Genomic DNA, 23,900 nt, shown 5'->3' with positions numbered 1-23,900 from the left:
TGTATCTGTGCATAGCTGAGTGGTGCTTGTGCTATTCCAATCATCATTTTGCTTACATTGGAACAAGATATGCTTGGTTAAACAAAGGCCTTTAACACTACACTTTATTCAAGCACTAAATGTGCACTGGGAGTTGCAAAGGTAATGCAGTTTCCACGCTGTAATGTTTAGGTGGGTATTACTTTTTTATTTAACTTTCCCTTAACTTATCTTTCTTTTTCTTCTTTTACTTCCCAAGGCTTAGATGTCTGGACAACTGCGCAGTACACGCCAGATGGCAGACGAAGTAAGCCGTTGTCCTTGCTCTGCACTGTCTTAATGTCTTAGCGAGCATGCCGCACCCAAGCACACATTCAGGAATGGAAATTTTGCCTGAACTAGAAATGGGTCAACATTTGTTATGAGAAAGATTTCGAAAGGAGAGCCTGCTCACAGTTTTGCATGTACAAGCAAACTATGAGTTGTGTAAGCTTGCAGTGTATTGTATGAGACCTATTGGTGGCACATATCTTGATTGCTGCAGTACTGAACCAGATGTGGACAGATAAAGCAAAGGTTTAACGTAGTGCTAACTTTTAGTGCTAAGCCAGATGCAAGTAAAGAAATTAAAAGCAAGAAGTACTGCAGTCATCTTTTTGCTCACTTTCTCATGAATTGGCCTCATCAGGCTTCCCTGGAGCAATGAAAGTCCTAGTTAAATGCATGTGTATTTATGTCACATCATGGTGGGAACTGTACAATTTTCTTCTTATTCTTGCAAGTCACCCTATCTATTGTGCAGCCAAGGGTCCTATAATTGTTCTTTATTTGGTAATGAAGAATTTACATTCTTCCAAAAATCAGTTGAGCCTTTACCTTGTCATTTCCTGCACAGTTGCCCCCAAGGAGTTTATCATTGAAGAGGATCACAACCACTTCAAGTGTCACTTTGAGGGTTGTAACAAGAGCTTCCGCAAGGAGCCCCTCCTGGCATCGCACCTCAAGCATTACCATGGAGGCAAGCCTGTGCTGCCAGCAACGCCCGATCGTACTCCACCAAGCACAACTCCTGATCTGCCTCAGCCTGTCTCCTTTGAAGCAGTTGAGCTAGAGCTGGTCAGAGCCAAGTCAGAGCACCCTTCAGAGGCTCCCATGCCTGAGGCAGCTCTTGAAGACTCGAGTGAAGCTTTCGGTCACAAGGAAGGAGATGGACCGCCCATTGATGAAGCAGCTGTGTGTCCTGACAAGGCTAGTGCTTTGGAGGCTGGGGCAAAGCTGGAGACTCCAATAGTATCTGAAGAAGCCACTGGAACAGGTAATTTCCCATAAGTGGCTTGTTTCAGGGATCTCAAATAACGAATGTTCTCGTGCAAAATTTATAATTCCTTTATTTCAGTGTAGCCGTAAAGGCCCTCTATCAAAGGTATTACATAGGGGAAAATAAATGGTAAATCGTGTCCGCCTGTAAGTACAAATAATTAAAGCAATGCAAGCAAAGCAGGGACAGTTTGCTAGGATGAGCACAAGCAAAGATACATGAAGGCATTGAACACAAGTGGTAGTTACTTAAGGCTCAAGGAAGAAAAAAATTGATGTTCACAATGGAAAAAAATTGCAACTTTTACATAGAAATGGGTCGCATCATTTTTGTCTCTGTAGCTCTGAATCGGCCAGCGTAAAGGCTGTTCCTCGCAATTTTTGCACATTTCACGTTCATATTCGAGTTGTCATATTCACATTTCATTTGTCCAACGATAGCACCTGTGGCATACTGCTAATGAAACCTGATGCGTTGGGCTCTTTGTGACATTCAGTTCCTCCGTACAGCACAGCTTTCACACCTATTTAGATTCATTTCGCATTTCTGTCTCCAGGTGCACCAAGGACTGAGCAGCAGCAGCAGCAACCATTACCACTGACAATGCCAGAGCAGACACCTGCACTGGAGCAGCTCTCCACAGTACTCCCACCGCCTACATCAGCTGCTGAGGTGCAACAGATAGCTGCAGCTGCAGTGAGCCCTGCTACCACCACAACCCCCACCACACCTGCAGTTCCACTTGCCAAGCCACGGCGCATGCGCTTCATTCCTCACTTCACAACACTGGTAGAAGGCAGGGAGAAGCGCAAGATTGCCAAGACTGAGAAAGCGCTAATCGCCGACATGGAGGCTGCAGCCAGTCGCAGGGCATCGGCTGGATCTGGAAGTGATCGCAAGCGCAAGCGCACATCAAGCACACGTAGCGACAAGTCGGATGATGGCAGCAAGCGTGGTGCTACTGTTAAGGAAGAGAGCAGCCGTAAGGCAAAGGCATCCGAAACAGGTGACCATTTTTCTTTTTTTCTGTTGAACAATGCACAAACACTAGAGAAAAACTAAGTTGATCATTTATGTTCAGTGTAGTGCCAATTTCTTGTGCCTGGCTTCAGCTGCATTTTCTGGAAACCGATAGCCACAGCTGGTAAAATAAAAGAAGGGGAGGAGGAAACAAGAAAATGCAGTGCATTGAACCAGTTTAGCTTAATTTGGGGGCTAAAATCAGAATGATATAGGGCGATGATTCCCAAACGGAGATCAGCAAAGCCGTTTCTGCGGGTTCGCAAAGCCCATGTCTGCAAACAAAGAAAAGAAAAAAAGAAATCCCCCCACACACACACACACACACACTTTGTGGCCACTGCAAGCCTTTGGGCATTCTGGTGAGGGACTGTTGAAATGTTTCTCCTTCTCCATGAGATGGCTGTAAAGCATTTGTTGCAGTTTTCTATGACATATATATGCATACGAGCATGCTTTTTTCCAGGCTTGCATACTTGGACAGCAAATACAGAAACAGGTTGAATGTCGCTGCAGATACACAACTCCGGTTACACGGGACCACACCACATATTGGCAGGCTGTCCAGATTCAATTGTCGTGGCACTTTTGTTTGACCATTCTTTGGCAGGTAGCAGCAGTAAAAGGCACCTGTTTCACGCTGCATGTTGTGTTAATTTATACCCCCATCACTTCCACCGCTCCATAAGGGGTCCCTGACGCATCCATGGCTGACAATCGCTGGTATAGGGTTTCATTGCAGGTACACAAGTGCTACACCGACCTGCTCCAAAACACCAATTTCAAACAAACTCACTAAATTTAGCGAGATGTGGGGTTCAGCCGCAACCACACATCCATAGTCATGCGTCGGCTAGTGTGTAGCCCTGAAATTTAAGCCTAAGCAGTCCCTTTCAGCATCAGTATCTTTGCATTCTGAGTACATTTGGATTTGGGCCAGCTAAAAATGATTTGAACGGGCACTCATTTTTAGGGGAAGTTGCAAAGCATGCGAAGCTCTTGGCTGAATGAAAAAGTTGTACAGTCTGTTTATTAGGTAGCTTGTCAGTTTCATTATACATTTTAGAGCTTGTCTGTATACTTTATTGGTAAATCTGTGGTGATTAAATGGCAAACGATCTGCATGGGACGTTCCAAACCTACTTCACATATGCACCGTGTCCAGTTGCCGGGATGATGGTGTGATAGTGTGGCATGGAAACAAATGACATGCTTGCTTTCATAAAATCTTGGCCACAAATATCCAAGTGCCACCATAATCATCGCTCAAATTTGGGCTCCGACTACACTATTTTTTGCACAACCACACCACATGAAATCAGGCTTTTGCCGCCGTAGAATGCAAACTAGTGATGTCAAATTTAGGTTTTAGTCCACCTTAGTGGCCAAATGGCGATTCTAAAAGTTGGACAAAAAATGCAAATGACTGAAATTGTGTTCACGGTAACAATGTTCACGACATGACTTGTGCAGATCGAGTCTGAAAGTTTTGATAAACCATCGAGAGGAGTCCAAGATATTGGTTGTAATTTTCATTGGCTTTAAGGGACATGTGGCAGAGCTGCAAATAAGCCCACATAATCAAACTTGTGCAAAATATTGGTCAGCAGCGCAGATAGGAAGGCCAGTGAACGTTCTTATCTCTATTGTTTTCAGAAATACCAGAGTTGTCTTCTTGGCAAGCGATGTAAAATATTGACAAACATGCAATGACTAGGAAAGTACTTTTACATTTACTTTGCGGTATTCTGCTGTCCTGTATTGCCAAGAATTAAAGATTAGCAAAGGGCACTGTGCAAACAGCATTCACTGTATGTTTATGGGTGTTGTTCATGGTGCTGCTCACTGTGAGTAATTCTTGTTAATTGTGCATGTTTACGTTTAATTAGCAAACTTTATAAACGTACCTAATCGATGACTTGTCAGTTAAAATGTTGTGGAGTATGTTGAGAAATGACCAATAACAGCATTAAAATCAACCTTGGATTCTTGCAGCCCTTTCTTTTTTATAAAAAGAAAAAAAAACTTGTGAACTTTTTTTAATGGGCTACTGTGTGCCAAAGGTTGCACTTACCGTATTTGACGAGACAAATCTCATCAAATATGGGAAGTGGGAATAAGTGGCTGCACTCTCTTGATGTGTCAGCAGCTTTTGACGTGCATCTTCAGTGGTTATTAAACATGAAGTAGTGCAATCTTGTGTAACGGTTCACTTTCTGAACCGCTACAAGGCCACATTCCTAGTTCGTGCGTGCATAGTACACACACCATACTAGATAATGACGTTTATGTCTAAGATGGTTGATAGTACGACTGGCACGGAAATGCGTTGTCACATGGAATTTTATTTTGCAAGCTTTGCCTCCTTTTTTTTTTCTCTGTTTGAAAAAAGGTTCACACAACACCTAGGTTGCTTTATATGCTGTGATTGGTCATTTATTGACACCTTCCACAACCTTTCTTTGCATTAGCACCTTATCAAATAAGTAAGTTATTCAATGTTAGCTAATTAAACATGCATATTAGTTGTTTGTGCACAACAACAAAAAAACCTATAAACACACATTGAGCACTGTTCACATAAAACCTTCGGTTATATTTTTCTTGTACATATTTAGTTGGCACATTCAGCATGTAACTTAAGAGTGATTTTTGAGAAACCCTTAAGGGTTTCACAAATTTTTCCTTTCATGAACTTTCTTCCACCTTGCAGGCTTCTGCAGAACTGATTTGTCATAACTTAACAGTGTTCTGCAACGTCAAATAAGGAGTACCTTTTCTTCATCTGCTTCCATTTCACTCATGCTAAGCCTTACCAAGCTGCTCCAATATATGTATCTGCTGCTCCTAAACATACAATTCATGCTTCGAACCTGCTCCAATGTTCCAAATTTGCTGCTTCCAGAGTTGCTTCAAAACCCCCCTTGGCCATTTCCATTCCTGCATCGTATAAGCAAAATTTCAAGGACGCCTGCAATGTATAATGTATAATACAGACAGTTCCTGTATTCTTTGTGCAAAATGCCTCCATCGGCTTGTAAGCATTGTTGTCCATGCTTCTGTCGGGACATTCACTTTGTAAAGTCACAGCTCAAACTTGCAGTGTATTATACAGCGCATAGGAATGTTTACTCATGTTCCTTTTTATTAACTCGTTTTCCTGTTCACGGTGATGGCAGAATGTCTCGTGTGGCCAGTGTAGCCTTTTCTATTTTACCCTTGTTGCAGCTTGTTGGGAGGCTTTACTTTGCACATGTTTAAAACTGCCATGAAATTGTAATCTTGGGGGTAACAGCAGTGCACTAGTATGTAACCACCATGAAGTCACTCATTGACAATTCTCATCGCACGAAAATTTCTTGCTGCCAGAAAATTTTATTGTGAAAGTGGCATAGTGGAAATTGTTGCTAATGGCATGCACTACTTCAGTCGCTGAGGGGCATACATTATTTAACCTCTTGTGTGCCTTTGACGAGCGGTGTTCATCCATGTGCTTATGGTGAAAGCGCCAAGGGCAAGCTCAGCTCATCAGCAGTACTTTACATTTTCTAGCAATACCATGGATGAGTCTAGTTTCATCCAAGTACTTAGTCATGCTTTTAGTAGATGGCAAAACCATAATCTAAAGGACAGCGCAAGCAGAAGCACACTTATCCTTTTTGTGGAGGTAAAAGATGTTGGCCACTAGGATCTTTAAAAGTAATTTGGCCATTTTTGGTCAGAATACGTTTTTCACAGGACTATGAGAAAAAATAATTGAATACCCGGGAAACATATTAAGTGAACATGCTGTTAAAAATCATGCCTTGTATTGACGGATATGGTGTGCCGAGGAAAGTTTGTATGTGTCAAGGCACCACAACCATAATCAGACCTTTCACTGAATATTCAAAAAAACCAAGTAGTAAATATTATGTTCGTATTCATAAATTACTTAACTATGCAAACAGAATTTCCTTGTGGTTTCTGATGGCTTTTCAACATGACAAATGTATGCTCTGTTCACAAAAGTCTTTTTAGTAACTATTGCGGACAGCAAATCTGTATGGTTAACTAATGTGCCGATGCTTCCTTATACGCAGCCAAGGAAAGTTCAGGGCATGGACCTGAAAGTACGCCGACTACTGATTCTGGTGATACATCTTTGGAGGTAAAGAGTGATGAAGTTGTAATGTGCGTGTGCAATTGTGAAGAGGAAAGTGGCCTCATGATGCAGGTATGAGGGCTATTTAGTTCTCTGTGGGTCTTATATTCTGACATGGGTCTCTACCTGCGTTTAACCTGCAGTACTTCCAACGATACATAATGTGCAAGCCTTAAGGCTTTATTTCAGACAGCCTCTCACCAAGTTGGGTCATTGCAATAAACGCAGAAGCTTGGTGTGCACAGATGATTTGGTGAACTCATTCTGCAATGCGGGACACTGGGACACTGGTGGGAATGCAAGTGCCAATCTGTGCCATTCCGTTAAAGCTGCAAATATGAGAAACGGCACCAACGGGAGCTGCAGCAGGCAACACATATGGTTAGAGCTACTACACTGTATGCTAAATATGCTAAACTTGTTGTTGCTGCATCTCTTTTTGCCACTCATAAGTTAGAGGGCACAAATTATGTGCCTTTAAACGCACTTCTGTACACCCTGCCTCATGTCCTGTTTATTCAGTGACACAGCTTGCCTCATACATTTAGTCTTTATTGGAATGGTCTTGCTATGACAGCAAAGTACAGTGGAACCTTGTTCACACAATCCCATTAAGTACGATTTTCCAGCGCCAATGTTCGCGATCGAGAACACAAAAAAATGACCCAATAGGGTTACGCTTACTATTGCGATAGCAATTATATGGACACTCTAAGCACATTTCTGCCGCCACCACCACGCGCCGTATGCTGTGTGTGCGAGAGAGAGCCAGCGATCGCAGCTGAACCTTGCACATGCAAGCGGGGAGAAAGCATGTTGTCTTCTGTTGCGCGCAAGACTCCGGGAGCACATTCTACTCCGAGCGGCCGCGTACACCCACCCAGGTTACTGTGTATTGAAAGTCATCTGCAATGCAGACAGAGTTTGCTCGTGCGCTGTGTTTTCACGGCTTAGTTCGCATTGATGCAAGACGTAGCACGAAGGTCAATTCGCTCGCTGCTGCTGCCATGCTTCTTCACTCCAGTGTTTTGACAGCTGATTTCCATGGTCAACAAGTGAGATGTGTTCCTGTTTGCTTGTGTGTGCTTAACACCGTGGTTGGCAATTTAGTTTGTATGCCTATGTGTACAAGTTTATATGGCTGATAAAGCTACTATCCTTCGTACAGCTAGCTGTTCACTAATTTGCTATTGCAATTGATGCTTTCCATTTAGGACGAAACTGGGACTTATTCCTGTACCAGCTATTCGCCTCCCGGGTCGTTGCATGCCTCATTCACAGCTGTTGCCGCCAAAACCTATTTCGATAAGCATCTTCACCTATTTTTTTTCACAGCACTCAGCTTAATTTCGGTTCGATTTCTCGTCGTAGTCCTTAAACATTACGTAATAAGAAAACAACAAAACATGTCGGGCCGCCCCAGCCCCACCAGCTCTACGCCTGTTGGCGTCTCGTGCGTTGTGCACAACGATTAGCATTATGTAGATATCTAGTCAAATACAGTTGTCTGTTCAATTTTTTAGTTACTTCGCATCCTACGTTTTCTCGTTCAGTACGCTTTTTCTCATATCTTTTTCTTTTCAAAATGTATGAACAAGGTTCTGGTGTATTTGTATGATAATATGTGTGTGTATTTGCTGTCTATGTATTATCTTTCCAGTACGTTGTTGGCAATAATTTATCTGCTAGTGCTGGAGTGGTATGTTATAAAAAATTACAGCCACTCCAGAAGAGCTTTTCGTATCAGTTTTGTTGTTGCTGTACATATTCTGTGCAACATTCTGTTCTAGTGTTTTGCTGTTGTCTCCTCATTAAGAAGCATTTAACACATTCCTGTTGTTATTTTTGTTATTGTAAGGCATGTCTAATGTTAGACCAGCACTCGTTTTAGTTAGCGTGCAATTTTACTTTTCTTTTTCTGCAGTTTATGATTGCACCTTCTGTGTAATTCAAGAGGTATAGTATTTGTAACTAAGATAATACATATTAGGTATAAACCTGATTTGTTTATTTGGTCACCTTCTAGAAAATTTGCTAAAACCGCTTTTGGTCATTCGCACCACTGCTGATGTAAACTGCTAAGACAGCTGAAAGTTTAGGTATGCACCTGCCAAAAACACTGGTGACACATTGATAGTGGTAGACAATGGTTGTCACATGTCTCTGCAGCATCACGTAGCAGAGAAGTACTGCGATTTCCATACAGAGATAAAAAAAAGTGTTAATTTATTACACTGAGTTTTGACACATGTACATGTATGCACGTTTGTGCTCACCTATTGAAAAGAATAGTCACCAATAATAGTGACCTACTTTGTAGCTGATTTAGCTTCTCTCTGCCTTTGTCATGTTGCAAGGAAAACTTTGTAAAATATAGAACGTTGGATCTCATCTGTTCTTGTCTGTCCCAACAGTGTGAAGTGTGCCTCACATGGCAGCATGGAGCATGCTTCAAAATTGAAGACGAAAGAGACGTCCCCGACAAGTACATCTGCTACATGTGTGTGGCACCCAAAGGTAAAAACAGAGATGCAAAAAGACACTGTTTAATAGTCTAGGCTTGTGGCATTCTTGCTTCTGTGCCATTACATGCATGGAAGGCTCTTGCTCATCTAAATTGTCTTTGACATGGCATAGAAACTGCCACGCATGAGTAGCACACTATTGCATATAGCTTGAGCACAATTGCACAACTTTGTGGCTTATTTGCACAACTTTTCATTACTAGCAAGTGTCTCTCCTGCAAGCTTCACATGCCAATACAACCATAACTTGGTTATTGTTTTTATTTTCTTTGTGAAATCTACTACAGCAATGTTGACTGCTGCTGCCGCTTCTGCAAGCCTTAACTTAGCACTTGGGTTTATTTTGAAGCTGCAACATTGTAGAATGTATTCCATCATATTTTTGGCATAAGGTGCGTCAGTTTATGTCGTGCTGAAGCCATGCAGTTGGCATGATAGAAATGTTTATCTGCTTTATGCTCTAAACACATGGAACCTGATTAATTTCTTAATTCCCGAATTCTTTCATTTTAATAAAACATATTTTACTGCACTTAGAAGTATTTGAAGTCACAACGTCCTAAATTATATTCACACCATTTATTACCCAAGGATGAAATTTGTGGGCCTATTAAGAAAAGCTGAAATGAGTTTCCTTGCCATACATTCTCTTACTTCGAATGTTTACGGCTTCATCTCCTGCTGCAGCCTGTAAAATAGTGGGCGTTGCAGATATGACAACTCCAATTTCTTTACCAAATTGGATACAGCTGTGAATGTTTTTTTCTGAATGCCTTGTCAGAAACTCAGCAAGCAAAAGGTTGTTTTTTAAGGGAGGGATGGCAGCCCACTGACAAGTTCTTTCTGGGTGAATGCACGACTTTGGAATCCTACCTTCTCCCACTTAAAAGCATCCCATGCCTATATTGGTCTTGAGATCACAAAACCTTTCTAAGAGAGGTTAAACTGGCACTGGTGAGACATGCGCACGGCACAATGAATTTACTGATGCTACGCAATGTCATGCCCAATGCTCCTTGGAAATATGTTTTATGCAGTCCTGCTTATGGGAGAAGACTGTTTTTTTACAGCAGCCAGTATCATCCAGCACAAAAGTATTGTGCACAAAAATATGTGGCTGTACAACAATGATTCCAAAGCGTAGCATATCAGGTGTTAAAATATGCTAACACATGACACATCTGAGATTTTTGAATTCAGTATCTAAAACTTTCTCTTGTTCCCGTTCTTGAGGCCTATACCTTTCTCACCTTGAAAATTTATTGCACATCAGCTCATCATCAGCATTACCCAAGTCACTACTGTGACTTGTTTATGTTTACTATACTGCAGCTCTTTGAAGTGCTTGGCTGGCCTATTTCGTTCTTTCTGAATAGAGCGATTTGGCAGTCCCTGCAGTCCTTTCTAAATTGCCTGAAACTTTTGTTGATTTCCATTTTTAGATAATACAGACTTGCAGGCCGTGACGGAGTGCAAGCAAGAACTTGGCTCAGGTGTTTAATTTCTTTGATGCTCTTGTGCATGCTTCCATTGAGCGTTTGCAAACTGGCCCCCTTTACATGCTTCTGCTGGGGTTTCCTCCCTTGCTTTCAAACTCCTGCTTGCTGCATAGCTGTGAATACGCATCTTCAAATTTGCACACTGTCCTTAAAGTTATTTTCTGTATTAGTAGATTTGTAATAATATATTTTGGGTTAATTACGCTAACTTGCTGCCATTGTGGCATTTGACTGGGCATGCTATTTGTGCCAGGAGGTGCTAAGCCTTTGTTGCAATGCAACAAATGCATGTCAGGGATTTTATTCTTGTAACAGAAATTGTTATCTTCTACATCCCTTCTGAGACATTTGTAGAACTGCAACCAAAATGTTTTAAAGCTAGTATACATGGCAGGCTGGCTAACCCATACATTGAGCAACCTGTTGTTTACAATAGGTGCACACTAATATCTAGAGAAGGTTTCGAAGTCCATTGTATCGTTAGCTAGATCTGTATACTTAGAGAGTCACTGTCTTAATTGTTCAGATTTCGCTGTCTTCAGGTAAGCTGTGTTGAGCAGTTAAGCTTTGTTTCTGTTTTGTCGCTATGCAAGTTCTCTCTTTCTCCTCTCCCTTCGTAAAAATCACCTATGGCAAATGGCACAGTTCCACCTGTTCAATTAGACTACTTAGGGCCCATGTTTTGTAAGGTTTCATTTCATTTGATACTCTTTTCTGATTTGCGCTGCTAAGGGGCCAGTCCCAGCCGTAACAGCATTCGTGCCATGTACGAGCCCATGACAAATGTCAAAAAGAATGAAAAAATGAAATGGATCATTAGAAAAGTATGGCCTGAAGGTGCACAAATGTCCTCGAAATGTGTGGATATGCATCTCTAAATGTAATAATTAGGTTTTTAAACCTCTTAAGTAGGGAAATACATGGGAATATTGAGTGCTAAATGCACTCAAACCACCGCTATTGCTGGGTGAAAGCGCCCAGCAATAATGAAGGTTTTTATGTTAAATGAGAGTGTTATGATGTCCGCAACAAGAGGTGTCACTCTCCATTGACTCGTGACAATCACTGTGGAAGGAAGCTTGGTGGCTATACTAATGGAAGCATCAATATATTATTATTGTAGCACAATTGGAGACCGTAACCTCAATACTTCTGCTAGCCTCAGGAGTTCAGCTAACCAGCCACGAGTACTCCAACTTGGCACTGTTCTGCTGTTGCAACATGTCCCATAAATCAAATAGTATTTAAAAAGTGAATTAGATATTTGTTAACTAGCTAGACCAGTTGTGTCTAGGGTAATGGCTATATCTTCAAGGAATGCACCGTAAGAGACCGAACTGTGCTATGTGCAAAAGCGATGTTTAGAAATTGTGTTCATAATTTCAAAAAATTATCTGCTTTTGTCATGTGTAGTACAGTCGAGCACAGATGTATTGAACCTACATATAACAAAATATTGTATGGAACAAACACCTGTAAAATCCCCTTGAAATTTTTTGTATATTTTTATTTCATATATTGAATTACCTATATATCAAACTTCTCTGTGATGCTCTTCAGATTCAATATATCTGGGTTCAACTGTACTTTTACCTATATGCTGCATTTGTGAGTTATCTGATCCCATGCTACTTGTGCATATAATGTTGATGCTGCTTCTCCAAAAACAGAAGGATGTATGACTCAACTCATTTTCTTTCTGTGTTACTGTTACAAACAGGCATGCGAGAAAGTTCTCGGTTCAAACTAGACCCGGATTGGTTCCAACATGGCAAGATGGCCTCCTTCGGCTTTTTGAAGGAGAGGCCTGCTAACCTTCCCAACCCAGAGCCCATAAAAGCAACTCATGACCTCATGTGTTCTGTGCACAATGTCCAGGCTGTACTCCAAAGCATCGCCCACAAGATCAATGTGGCAAGGTAAAAACAGGCAGATTCAGTGTAGCATTTCAGTCATTTGTGTCGACACAGGCAGAAAGTATGTGTTGTTCTTGCTTGTCCCAGTTGTTGTTTCTTGTGCTGTTTCTTCCCTCTATAAAAACAGCATGTCTATTTAGGAATGCCCCTGTTTGTGCACTTTCCTTTATTTTATTTTATTCTTAAGCTTTGCAAACTACAGTGCAAATCCTGATGTTAATCATCCAGTTTATTATCACTATTCCCGAATTTCCCATAGCAGAGATGAACACTGATTTAAGCATTGCATAATTTTACCTTTCAGTGAAAAGAGCCATCCAGACTTGAAGTACTTCACTGTGCCATGGGTGAAACGAAATGTTGCTAACGAGGCACTCGAAGTCCTTGAAAAGCAAGATCGCACCCCGAGAAGCCCTGAAAAGGACGAGTCAAGGCCAAGCGGGCACATGCATCTATCAACCTATGATCATGCTTACTTCGCACCTGAAAGAGCCACGACTCCTGAGCTGACGCAAGAAGCTCCAGACGTTATCATCAGTACTGGTGGTGATAGCAGTGCAGGTGACCTTCTGGTGCAGGTAAGAAAAAGCAAGTGCAAGCTATCGGTGCCTTTCCTTGCTGAGTTTTAACTTGTTCCATGGTTTAAATTAGCTCATCTGCGCAGTTTTGCTGATGACTGTTTTAGTCAAGTGCGACTTACCCATTATCATTGTACCTTCAGTATTGTAGAGCGTGGCCTCCAAGATGCAGCAGCATGTGCAGGCTTCCCGACACGGTTCTACATGTGCAGAGAGCGCATGGTCGGAGCATTTCCCTCTCTCGCTGCTCATGGAACTTGCCGCCAAGTCATATGTGTCTCAGCTTGGAGCTAGTTGGCAGTGTTTATGGACTGTCAGGGCATAAAAGCACTTAGAGCTAAGGTCCCTTGATTTGAAGTAAAGGTAGTGCATATCGATTTTGTTTTCTGGTCACATGCAGTTTACTACACTTACATTTCTTCAGTTAATTTCCACAGCTCAGTCCACGCTAGCACAAGAGCAATCGCATGTTTTTATTCATCCTAGATCTTTCTAATAAAGTCTAGCGAGAGTGTCTCTCTGTTGCATGGCCGTGTGCGAAGATCTGCAATTGCGCGTTTCACATCTGTGACAAAAATCTTGTGCCACATAAGGCATTATGATTGTCGTGTATATCTCAAACAAGGGCCCGTCATAATGAAACATAAACCTTCTCATATGCAACAGTCTGTGCGTTCCTTTAAAAAAAAAAAAAGACAGGTGTCGTCAAAAAATATTTTACGTGCAGTCACTGAGGCTCACCTGACGATGCGTTTACTTCATAGAAAAGTGGTAGCTGTGCAATTGCCATGTGCAAGTATTTTATTCACTTTGCAAATGCAGTTTCCACCAGCAAAACGAAGCAGCGCAATGCTTCTGTGGACTGTGCATTTAAGAGCTCCCTGTCAAACTGGCACATTCTACACTCAAACTTTTGTGGAGCGTGTCGACTGGAATGGTTCGGAAGGCCTCATGCATGCCACCTGACCTCAGAGATCACGGTCTGCCCCTGTCAGTTAAATTGCATGATAACATATGGCAGCATTATACCATCTCGCTAAAATAATTCAGGAGGACCTTGTGGTATTTGGCTGCTTCATGTAGCAAACTGCTAACAGTGCATTTTAGATGGATGTAAGGCATGCATTCAGCAAACAATGCAGGAAAGAAATCTGTGGCACTATTATATTGTTATAGTTCTAGCGAGGAATTCCTTTTCTTTTTTCTAAATCAAAGCTATCTTGCCGAGTTCGAGGCTTTTTTTTTTTTTTTCATATGTGTTTGGTCTCTAACACCGACACCTTTAATGGTATGGTGGTGCCATCAAGGAAAAGTGCTGTGAAATAGTTTGCCGTTTCAAGCATTTAATGTCTTACCTTAATTACCATATTTACTAGATTCTAACGCGCCCTCAATTGTAACGCACAACTGCTTTCCGCGACCAAAAAAAGGGAGGAATGCTCTCGATTGTAACACACATCCGTTTGCCGTGACCTAAAAGAAGAAAAGTCCTTTACAGTACCACGCACCTCATTTTTTCATACAGAAATACAACTTTCTCTCATTTGTGAAAAACAAAGATTTACTCCCAATGCACTAAAGTTGCGACGAATAAAAAAGTTACAGTTTCGCCCGAGAGGAAAAGCATCGACTACAATAGCAAATTAGTAGACAGCTATACGAAAAGTAAGGATAGTAGTTTTATTGGCTGTATAAACTTTTAAACATTCACTTACTAGCTAAATTAACCAGCATGGTGTCACGCGCACACAAGCAAACATGAACACATCTCACTCAATGACTGCAGAAACTCTATCAAAGCGCTGGAGCGAGGAAGTGCAGTAGCAGGAGCAAGGGCATTTATCTTTGTGCGGCCTCTCACTTCAACGTGAACTAAGCGACAGAACACAGCCCGTTGCGCCTAGGTGCTCTAGTAGAGTCTTGTCTCCGTCGCAGATCACATTGAAGATAGGGGCTGTGCGGCTGCGTTGTACGTAGCAGCCACCGGTGTAGAACGTCTCTCATGTTTGCGTCAGTCCTGCACACAAGTTTTTGGAACTCCAAACACCCGTGATGTGGCCCGATTTTCGTTTTTCTCCTCACACATGATATCATTTTTTTTTTTAATTGCGGCATCGTGATGAACTCGGCATGTCATTGCAGTAGGCAATTGCATGCTGATAGAGCAAACGCAGAAAATGGGAAGACGGATGGTGCACTAACCTAAGCCAAAGGAAACATTACCTAAGCACACGTACTGCAGCACATGGAGGAAGCTGCGGAAGCTAGGCTCGAAGCGTACGATGCGACCATTTTGAAATGCCGATGGCGATATGGTAAGGCAGATTTAGGGTCTTGCTCGATTCTAATGTGCACGAAATTTTTGGACTATTTTATCGGAAAAAAAGTGCGCATTAGATTCAAGTAAATATGGTACTAGAGGGAACTGAAGTGCTAGTGTCTCCACTTATGGATCATAAGCAATCACACCAAGACTGCTTAACTGTACGTAGATGTCAACTGGAGTTGAGTCTGGCTGTTGTTTTTTATTGAGTGAAAAACATAACACAGCAGAACCTCATTAAAACATTCGCGTTGCATACATTTTCCCCGGTGCCACCATTCGCAATCGAGAGCACAAAAAATGACCCAATAGAGTAGAGTTACTCTCTTACTGGTTAATACGTTCCCGGAAAACATGAGTTTTTGGCACCAACGTTCAGTACTACACTGCGATTGTATGATGTTTTCCAGCCGCTAGATCCCATGTAAACAAGAAAATGCACGAGGCCCGCATGATCGAGAACAGTATAATAATTTTAATAGTAACGGTAAGAAATCAGTCATAATTAAATTAGAATTAAAATCGTCATGTGGTTTTGATGGAATTAACGTGACATTTTTACGCAGTATTAGTGAGTATTGCACTATAATTTTAGAATTATTTTTTTCTCATTCGCTTCACGATGGCACATTGCCTCTAGATTGGAAAATGGCTAAGACAATTCCTATTCATAAACCTGGTATTACACATAACCCTTCTAATTATAGGCCCATTAGTTTGTCTTCAGTGCCCTGTAAGGTAATGGAGCGTGTAATTTATTCTCAATTAAGCAATCATCTTGAATATAACAATTTCTTTACATCTTGCAAACTTGGTTTTTGTAAAACATTCTCCTGTGATACCCAGCTTCGTTGCTTTACTAACGACTTGAATTCCAACTTGATCACAGGATTTATTTCTGCTTGTATATTTCTTGACTTTGCTAAAGCATTTGACAATGTACACCACACATTACTGCTATCTAAAGTCAGTGCACTAAACATTGATACTAATTTACGTAATTGTATAAAAGCATTTACCTGTGATACATTCTCCTGTGATACCCAGCTTCTTTGCTTTATGAACGACTTGCATTCCAACTTGGTCACAGGATTTATTTCTGCTTGTATTTTTCTTGACTTTGCTAAAGCATTTGACACTGTACACCACACATTACTGCTACTTAAACTCAGTGAACTAAACATTGATACTAATGTTCTTAATTGTATAAAAGCATTACTGACATGCCACTTGCAATTTGTAAATGCTAATAAAGTTATTTAACTCTTAACACCTGCGAAATACGGTGTTCCACAGGGGTCTGTACTTGGGCCACTCTTATTTTTGATCTACGTAAATGATCTGCCTGATAAAATTTCGTCTAAAGTTTGTCCTTTTGCAGATGGCTGCATAATATATCGCAAAATTACTAATGACGCTAATATGTCCTGTCTTCAGGATGATTGAAACACACTGCATAACTGGAATAAAATATGGAACATGCAACTTAACGTCAAGAAATGTAAATCAATGCGAATATCTCGTGCTAATGAAGCTTGTCCTGCCTATTTACTTGATAACACTCCTTCAGAAATCGTAAAGAACTACAAATATCTCGGCATCCATATAACCTATAACTTATCCTGAAAGTACCATATTGGCTTTATAACGAACAAAGCTAATCGCACACTTAAATACCTTCGCAGAAACTTCTCGCTCGCACCATTGTCACTCACACAATTGTTATACACAACATATGTTTGTCCACAGCTGGAATATGCATCATCAGTATGGGACCCACATCATGCCATCCATCTTAACTGCCTTGAAAGCGTCCAGAATTGCTCCACTCGGTTTATAGTAATTATGTACCATCGTAAGGCAAGCGTAACACAAATGAAGACTACACTGAACGTGCCTTCGCTGTTAACCAGCAGGAAACAATCACGCCTATGCTTATTTCATAAGATTTACTGCCAGAACGCAGCGCTTCAGTTGGCATGGATTAATCCAGCACCTCACATACAGATCATATGCATAAGGTACATGTGCCTCGCTCTAACACTAACACATTCGCAATCATTTTTACCAAAAACGTGCAACGAATGGAAAAGTCTGCCAGCATCTATTGTTAGTATAAGTAATCTTGTTCAATTTAAATATGCTTTAGTTAACTACATCTAAATCATGAAACTTGTGGGTAATATATCATGTGACTTTTTTATTGTATAAATACAATATTTGCAACTTTACTATTTATGATTGATCTATCATTCCTAACTTGTGTATTGAAAAGTATATCATCAGATTTCTATGGTAGACTACCACTATTATTATATTTTTGTTTATTATGATGTGTAATTAGTGAGCATAATTTTTCATTGTTACTTATAATGTGCCTTTTCTGTATACTCTTATTTCTAACCTCCTTTATGTAGCCTTGCCCCTCTATAGTGTATACTTACTCTGAGGGTACTGTAAATAAACAAAAGTATATAGCGACCTGCTGCAGCAGCTTCACAATACTCGCCCGCCCGTCTCGCATGAAAACGCTGGTGCTGCATCCAGTTTCTCATTTCGGTACCTGCAAATCTTCTCCGGGGTCATCGCGCGCAGCATTCACAGCTATCACCACCAATCCTATTGCGATAAGCATATTCGTCTATCTGTTTTACAGTGCGTGGTGCTGTTGGATGCGTAGCGCACGCTTCTAATAGGCGCGAACCGAAACGTGTCGCCGTTCTCTGCTGCAGACTGCGATCGTTTTCCAGTCAGAATATCCCATGTGAACAAGAAAAGGCGTGAAACGTGCCAGATCGAGAACAGTACATAGCCTTCTGCCTCACGTGAAAACGATGGCGCGCGCCGTTTCTTATTCCAGTACCAGCAAATCTCCGCCGGGGTCGTTGCACGCCGCATTCACAGCTATCACCTCACTACCAGAGCTATTGCGATAAACATCTTCACCTATCTATTTTATATCGCATGGTGCATAGTGCCGTTGATAGTGTACTGCACACTTTTAGTAGGTGGTATATTATCCAAACACCGCTGTTCCCTGCTGCAGGCAGCGCCATTTGGGCATCACGTTTTGCTTCTGCGGCATCTGGCATGGCCCGCCAGCTCGATTTTGTTTCGGTTTCCGGTCACCCTCTTAAAACAACACGCAATAGGAAAACAACAAAACACGTCTCTAGGGCTGCCAGAGCACCTCCAGCTCGTCACTCGTCAGCGTTTCCCGCCGCACCGATCAGCGCGAGGCTTTGCATTGCGTAGATGTCAACAATAGTTGCGTTTGCCAATTTTTCTAGTTACTTCGGTTCATACTTTTTCCTGGTTGGTACATTTATTCTCGCGTTCTTTTTTCCAAAACGTATGAATGAGGTTCTACTGTATTGCAGCAAGCAACATGGTGAAAACCTCCACTATTGAAAAAGCATAATTGGTATATATATGAACCGTTGTGTACAACAGAAATGATAGCTTTACTTCATTACATTCCATAATGTTTTGATGGCACCATACCTCAACTTCTAATGATGATGATGATGATACACAACGGCATCTAGACCTTAAAAGGAAATAGTTTTTTTTTTCCTTTGAATTTTGAAATCCAAAAGAAGAAAAAAACATGTTTCAACCCCACATTGATTAAGATAGAATGCAAAAACACTCGTGCAGGACATAGCCATGGAGGCCTTTGAAGTCGGCTGTGTTGAAGAAGTTGTCAACAAAGGAGAGGAACTGGATATCATTGGGGGTGAGGAAGAGGTCACCTCACTCAGCACGGATGAAGACGGCCGGGGCAGCAGTGCTTCTGCTTCTACGGCACCCGGGGCTTCCCCAACAAAGAGCAGTAGTCTGTCTAAGCAGGCCAATGGAACGGAAGAAGCGAGCCTGGATGCCGAAGCCTGCAAAGTAAACCTGTTGCATCATGTCCTTGATCTGGAAGACCAACTGGAAGGGAGGATGGATGCTTTGGAGGAGCAGCTTCGGGGTGAGCTGAGAACTATTTTAAGAAAACGGGTTGAAAGGCTCCTTCTTAGTTGACGTAAGATGCTTAAATTGCTCGCTAAACTTTGTCGAAAATGACAGAGAATAATTTGTTAATTTCATGCAGACAAGGCGTCCAAAAAAAAAATAATTTTTCCGCTCACATTTTACCTGGTTGTACACTTTTATCAATAGTCTATACAAATTAAAGTGAGGGGTGTACATAAATTAAGCTATGCCTTCATTTGAATGCCATAAGCACTGAGCACTTTTGTATAGGCATGCTATTATTCCCTGGTGTTTGCAACAACATCGCCTATTAACATTCCATTGTTAGGACCAATTTCGAGCGATAATTTGCAGCCCTTCTAACATGTAACTAATATAGTGGAACCACCAAGGTTAGTCATGTATATAGAGCTGCGAAGAATGTGGCAGCAAGTGATATTTATATATTGACGTTATGGCCTGGAAAAACAAAAACAAGTTTTCGTGGATGCACTGTTCCAGAATGGCTTCAATTAGCTTCTGCAATGATTATGTAGCTTATTTGTTTTTAAGTGCTCAGCTCATTATTTCTGTCAATTTTCTTGTTACCAGTGCTTGAGCAAGAGAGCTCCATCAATGGGACAGACTCAAGCATAACAGAAGAGGAGGACATGCTGCGGCTGAAGTTGTCGCTGAAAGGCCTCATGAAGGACTTGAATGCAGTGCACCGGTTGACACTGTTCCGGTGACCTGGATTGTGCTGCCGACGGACAGTGCGTGGTTGACAGCACATTGTACATTCTTGTGTGGAAGCTTTCAGTTGTGTCTGACCTTCGGTGTGAACATTTTTTCTTTATTTCCTACCAACTTCTTGCATACTTTTGAATGGTCATGCCAGTAGCAAGAAGATGTGCATTTACTACGCTGTGACAAACCCACATTTGTAGATATGCTGTTAGTCTAGAGAGAAAGAAAAATATGGCCATTATTTAGTTTGTGCAGGGTCATGCTGGTATTTATTTATTTCTTGTGGAAAGCTGTTCCGTGTGTCTGACGTGTGAAAGTTTGTGGAAAACTCCAAATTTTTATTTATATGTCTATAACTTTTGTGATGTCACTCAATTTCATTACCTGCTTTACCGTTTGTTACTTCATGTTGAAAGCTCTGTAGGGATTAAAACCATGGAAAACTACTGTCTAGCTCACAAAAGAACTCATGTGATTTATTCTGCCTGTACTTGCTATGAAAGTTTTCAGTCCTCTTCTTTTTCTTCTGATGCAGAAAATTTTTTGTACTGCTGAGGGTTTTTTTTTTTTTCTGTGTCACCAACAGGCAATGTGTACTTCTGATTTCTTCCAGATGATAAAGGCAAATACTATTGCATACAGACATTATATTAAATGGAAGAGAAAATGCTCTCATTGTGTGAAATCTGAATGCAAATGAACGAAGATGAGTCTAGCTAGAAGAGCCATATAGACCCTTTTCATAATTCACAAGTGCGCTTCTCTGCATGGCACATTTGCTTAACTAATGGCAGCACGTGTCATCATTCACAGAGAGAGACTAAGTGCTAGCTGCACATGCTGGGGCTTCTCTCTTGCACATGGTTTCATCACAAGAGCCACGTCTACATTTTTGTGCAGCAGTGGTTAGGGCCTTGCATAACAGAAAATCCAGTAACAATAGGAAGGAGCCCACTGATCCGAACACCCTTCTTGTTTGATGTCAGATGTTGGCCAATAGCAGCCACATATGGGAATCTGCTGTACTACGAAGTAAAGCATCCAGAAAAGAGTGAGGAGCAGGCTTCTGTTGAAAATCCAGTGTTGGTGTCGGAACCGGCGTGAATGGAGTTGTCCATGAGTGAAAATTTTTGTATATATTTAGGTGTGTGTATAGGCCATGCCTTAATATACGGCATGCGGTATATATGGGTTATATTGCCAGACCATTCTATCACTAAAGTTGCTCATACCTTGTCTTACATTCTTGCCAAAGTTATTCCTCGGAATTTTGAGAATGACAGCCCACAAACATGTCAACAAAACACTGACAGTACATTCCTTTCATGTTAAATCTTCTCAGACTTAAATGTTAAAACTGTGAAACAATAACAGAAACCTCTCACGCAGAAACAACGACGGAAACAATAGCAGTTGAGAGTTCAAAGCTAGTCTAAAGTAGCTGGACCCACCAGCTACGACAGCGATAAGTAGGGTGGCCGAAGTTTAATTGCTATGGGGGCAGCCACTGCGTGTGAGCAGATGATAGCCGGCTTCTTCCGAAAGTATGTAATTACCGAAATTCAAAAGCAGATTTTCACTTACTTCAGCCTGGTTATTAATCTTTGTCGACAATATACACAGTAACAGTAGGAAGAAGCGCACTGGTCCAAACACCCTTCTTGTTTGATGTAAGATATTGGCCAGTAGCAGCCACATATGGGAATCTGCTATACTACGAAGTAAAGCATCCAGCAAAGAGTGAGGAGCAGACTTCTGTTGAAAACAAAGCATTTGAGAGGAAGGTGACTGCAATTAAAAAACTGACTGAGTGAGAAAACTGACGGCAAAATGCCTGAGCTGTTCACAGCAGCATACGCTATCCACGGGCTATGTTTTTTCACCAAGCCCGAGAGGTGGTTTAGGACTCCTTCAAAGGGCCCCTCACCAGGTCTGGCCATTTCGAGCTGAGAAGCGCAGAGTATACAATGTGCGCCAACGATCATGTTTGCAAAGAATTACATCGCTATGTGCCACGGAAAGGTCTGAAATTTCAATCCGAACGCCGTTTTTCCTTTCCCTCGCGGCTACCGCGCTCCAAGCCAGACAGTGACGTCCTTGTGTCCCTGCACCCATGTGCTCGTGTCCGCATTGTGACGTCGCTTGCAGTGACGCGTGACTTCGATAATTCTTGAAGGCAACATCTGTTATTTGTGGGATCTGTTGCTTCAGTTGACGAATTGAAGTTTAGAGAAATAATGAAACACACAAACGGGATGTCTGCATGCTTTTCATTTTACTTCGCACCGAAGCAAGAAAGATTACTTCCGCTTCGTCTGCTTGTTCCCACGGTTGTGCAGTCACATGTGCAAGTACTGAAACTATGCCATGTTCCAGCGCTTGATCATGCTGTATGATCTGCTTGTTCTGCCTCGGCATTCGTGAAGCACTGAATTCTACTGCTAGTCATGTATCCTTGTGCACAGCGTGCAAAATTGTGCACTGCGCCAAAGAGACAATAGCTCGTGCGCAAAGCCATCAGCGGAAATGCGCAGCGCCAAAAAAAAAAAAAAAGAATGAGGAGCAAAAAACATGGAAGGCGGGGCCTGTGACATATGCGCCACACGATCCTCAAGGTCCGGTATGGGAGAACGCAAGGAAGAAATTTCGCTTGTGGAGGCTAGACGGGGCAAGTGGAGAGAGCATCTTGCTTGGCAGTGGAGCCCGCCTGCTGAAATCATGGGTTCGCGGCACTGAAATATTTCTATCCCAGCTGTTAATGAGCCAGTTTGAAAATTTTTTTCGGCAGAACGCTCCCTTGAGGATATGTAAAAACTTCCGGCATGTAACCAAAATTTGCTATGGGGCCTGGTGATGGGCCCTTTAAGGGAGCTGTGTGAGCACAAACCACACATGCATATCGCACATGCACAATGCAGAAACTTAACAAAAAGTTGGAGGGTAGGGCTGGTTTTCTACCTAAAACAGTTGGAACACACAAAGAAAGAAAGAAAGACAAAAAAACATGGGTAGTACAGTGCTACGCTGCCTTTTTTCTTGTATATCTTCTTTTTTGTGCGTGTGGGTGAAAAAAAGGTGAACTGCAAAATTTATTAATTTTTTCTTTTCTACTGTACGAAGCCAACAGACAATAAAACTAGGGAGAGCATAAGGGCTCATTGCATAGTGAGGGCCTCGACTTCAGCAGCCCTGATGCTGTGAGGTAGCATGCATGACATTTATTGACTACTATGTGGCATTTGCAATTAAAAGCATGTACTGCTTTCACCATCATGGCTGTCAGTGTTGGCTGACATTGTCGGGGCTGTATCAAGTGCAGATAAAACACAGATACCTAAGGAAGTTGATGAGAGGATGGCCACTGTGGTAACTCGATTGGTAAAGCAGCGCACACAAAAGGAGAAAGATTTGGGCTTTGCTCTCACCTGCAACAAGTTGTCGTTTTTTGCCCATTTTCATTTGCCTTTTCCTTATTATTTTTGCATCTAAATTAAAGAACATTTGATTTCCCTAATGCTTTCCCTGGTTTCATTGTCAGTATACTTCATGGGGTTGTTTCTTTTTATGTGTTTATTAGCTGCTGTACTTCGTAAAATCCTTGTATAAGAAATTTGATGGACATGGCAAATGATGCAGCATGCTCAAAGTGGTGTTTCTTGTGAATACCATGGAGAGGAAGCTTGAAGGAAATGTGCTGTTAAATTCTCTTTCGGCGCTCCTTGTCTTGACTCATCTTGAATGTGCAAAGGCACAGCATGCATAAGTAGCACTAAGCACCATTGTTCTCCACGTCTCTGCAGAATCGGCAAAACTAAGAAGACATTGATTGATCCCATGCTCACATCTTGTTATGCTTTTGCAAAAAATAAAGCCTCTTGTTAGTATTTTATA

The 23,900-nt window shown here is 41.6% G+C and overlaps 1 protein-coding gene across 4 annotated transcripts in view; it reads left to right on the top strand.

Annotated features, from left to right (window-relative positions):
• LOC135901744 (PHD finger protein 20-like protein 1) overlaps positions 1–23,900 on the top strand; it is a 61,391-nt gene extending 37,491 nt beyond the window's left edge. For 2 of the 4 annotated variants that reach the window (XM_065431566.2, XM_065431570.2), the window contains exons 9-18: positions 239–286; positions 875–1,294; positions 1,854–2,303; positions 6,400–6,533; positions 8,876–8,978; positions 10,429–10,479; positions 12,206–12,404; positions 12,706–12,979; positions 18,963–19,278; positions 19,875–23,900. In XM_065431566.2, the coding sequence (XP_065287638.1) occupies positions 239–286; positions 875–1,294; positions 1,854–2,303; positions 6,400–6,533; positions 8,876–8,978; positions 10,429–10,479; positions 12,206–12,404; positions 12,706–12,979; positions 18,963–19,278; positions 19,875–20,011 (2,132 nt within the window). In that variant the 3' untranslated portion in view covers positions 20,012–23,900. The remainder of the gene's footprint in view (positions 1–238; positions 287–874; positions 1,295–1,853; positions 2,304–6,399; positions 6,534–8,875; positions 8,979–10,428; positions 10,480–12,205; positions 12,405–12,705; positions 12,980–18,962; positions 19,279–19,874) is intronic. The other 2 variants (XM_065431569.2, XM_065431567.2) reach the window with 2 other exon arrangements.

This window comes from Dermacentor albipictus, chromosome 1, assembly GCF_038994185.2.
Source record: "Dermacentor albipictus isolate Rhodes 1998 colony chromosome 1, USDA_Dalb.pri_finalv2, whole genome shotgun sequence".
Lineage (NCBI taxonomy): Eukaryota > Metazoa > Arthropoda > Arachnida > Ixodida > Ixodidae > Dermacentor > Dermacentor albipictus.
The sequence above is the reverse complement of the archived record's forward strand: the minus strand, read 5'-3'. Positions and strand labels throughout refer to the sequence as shown.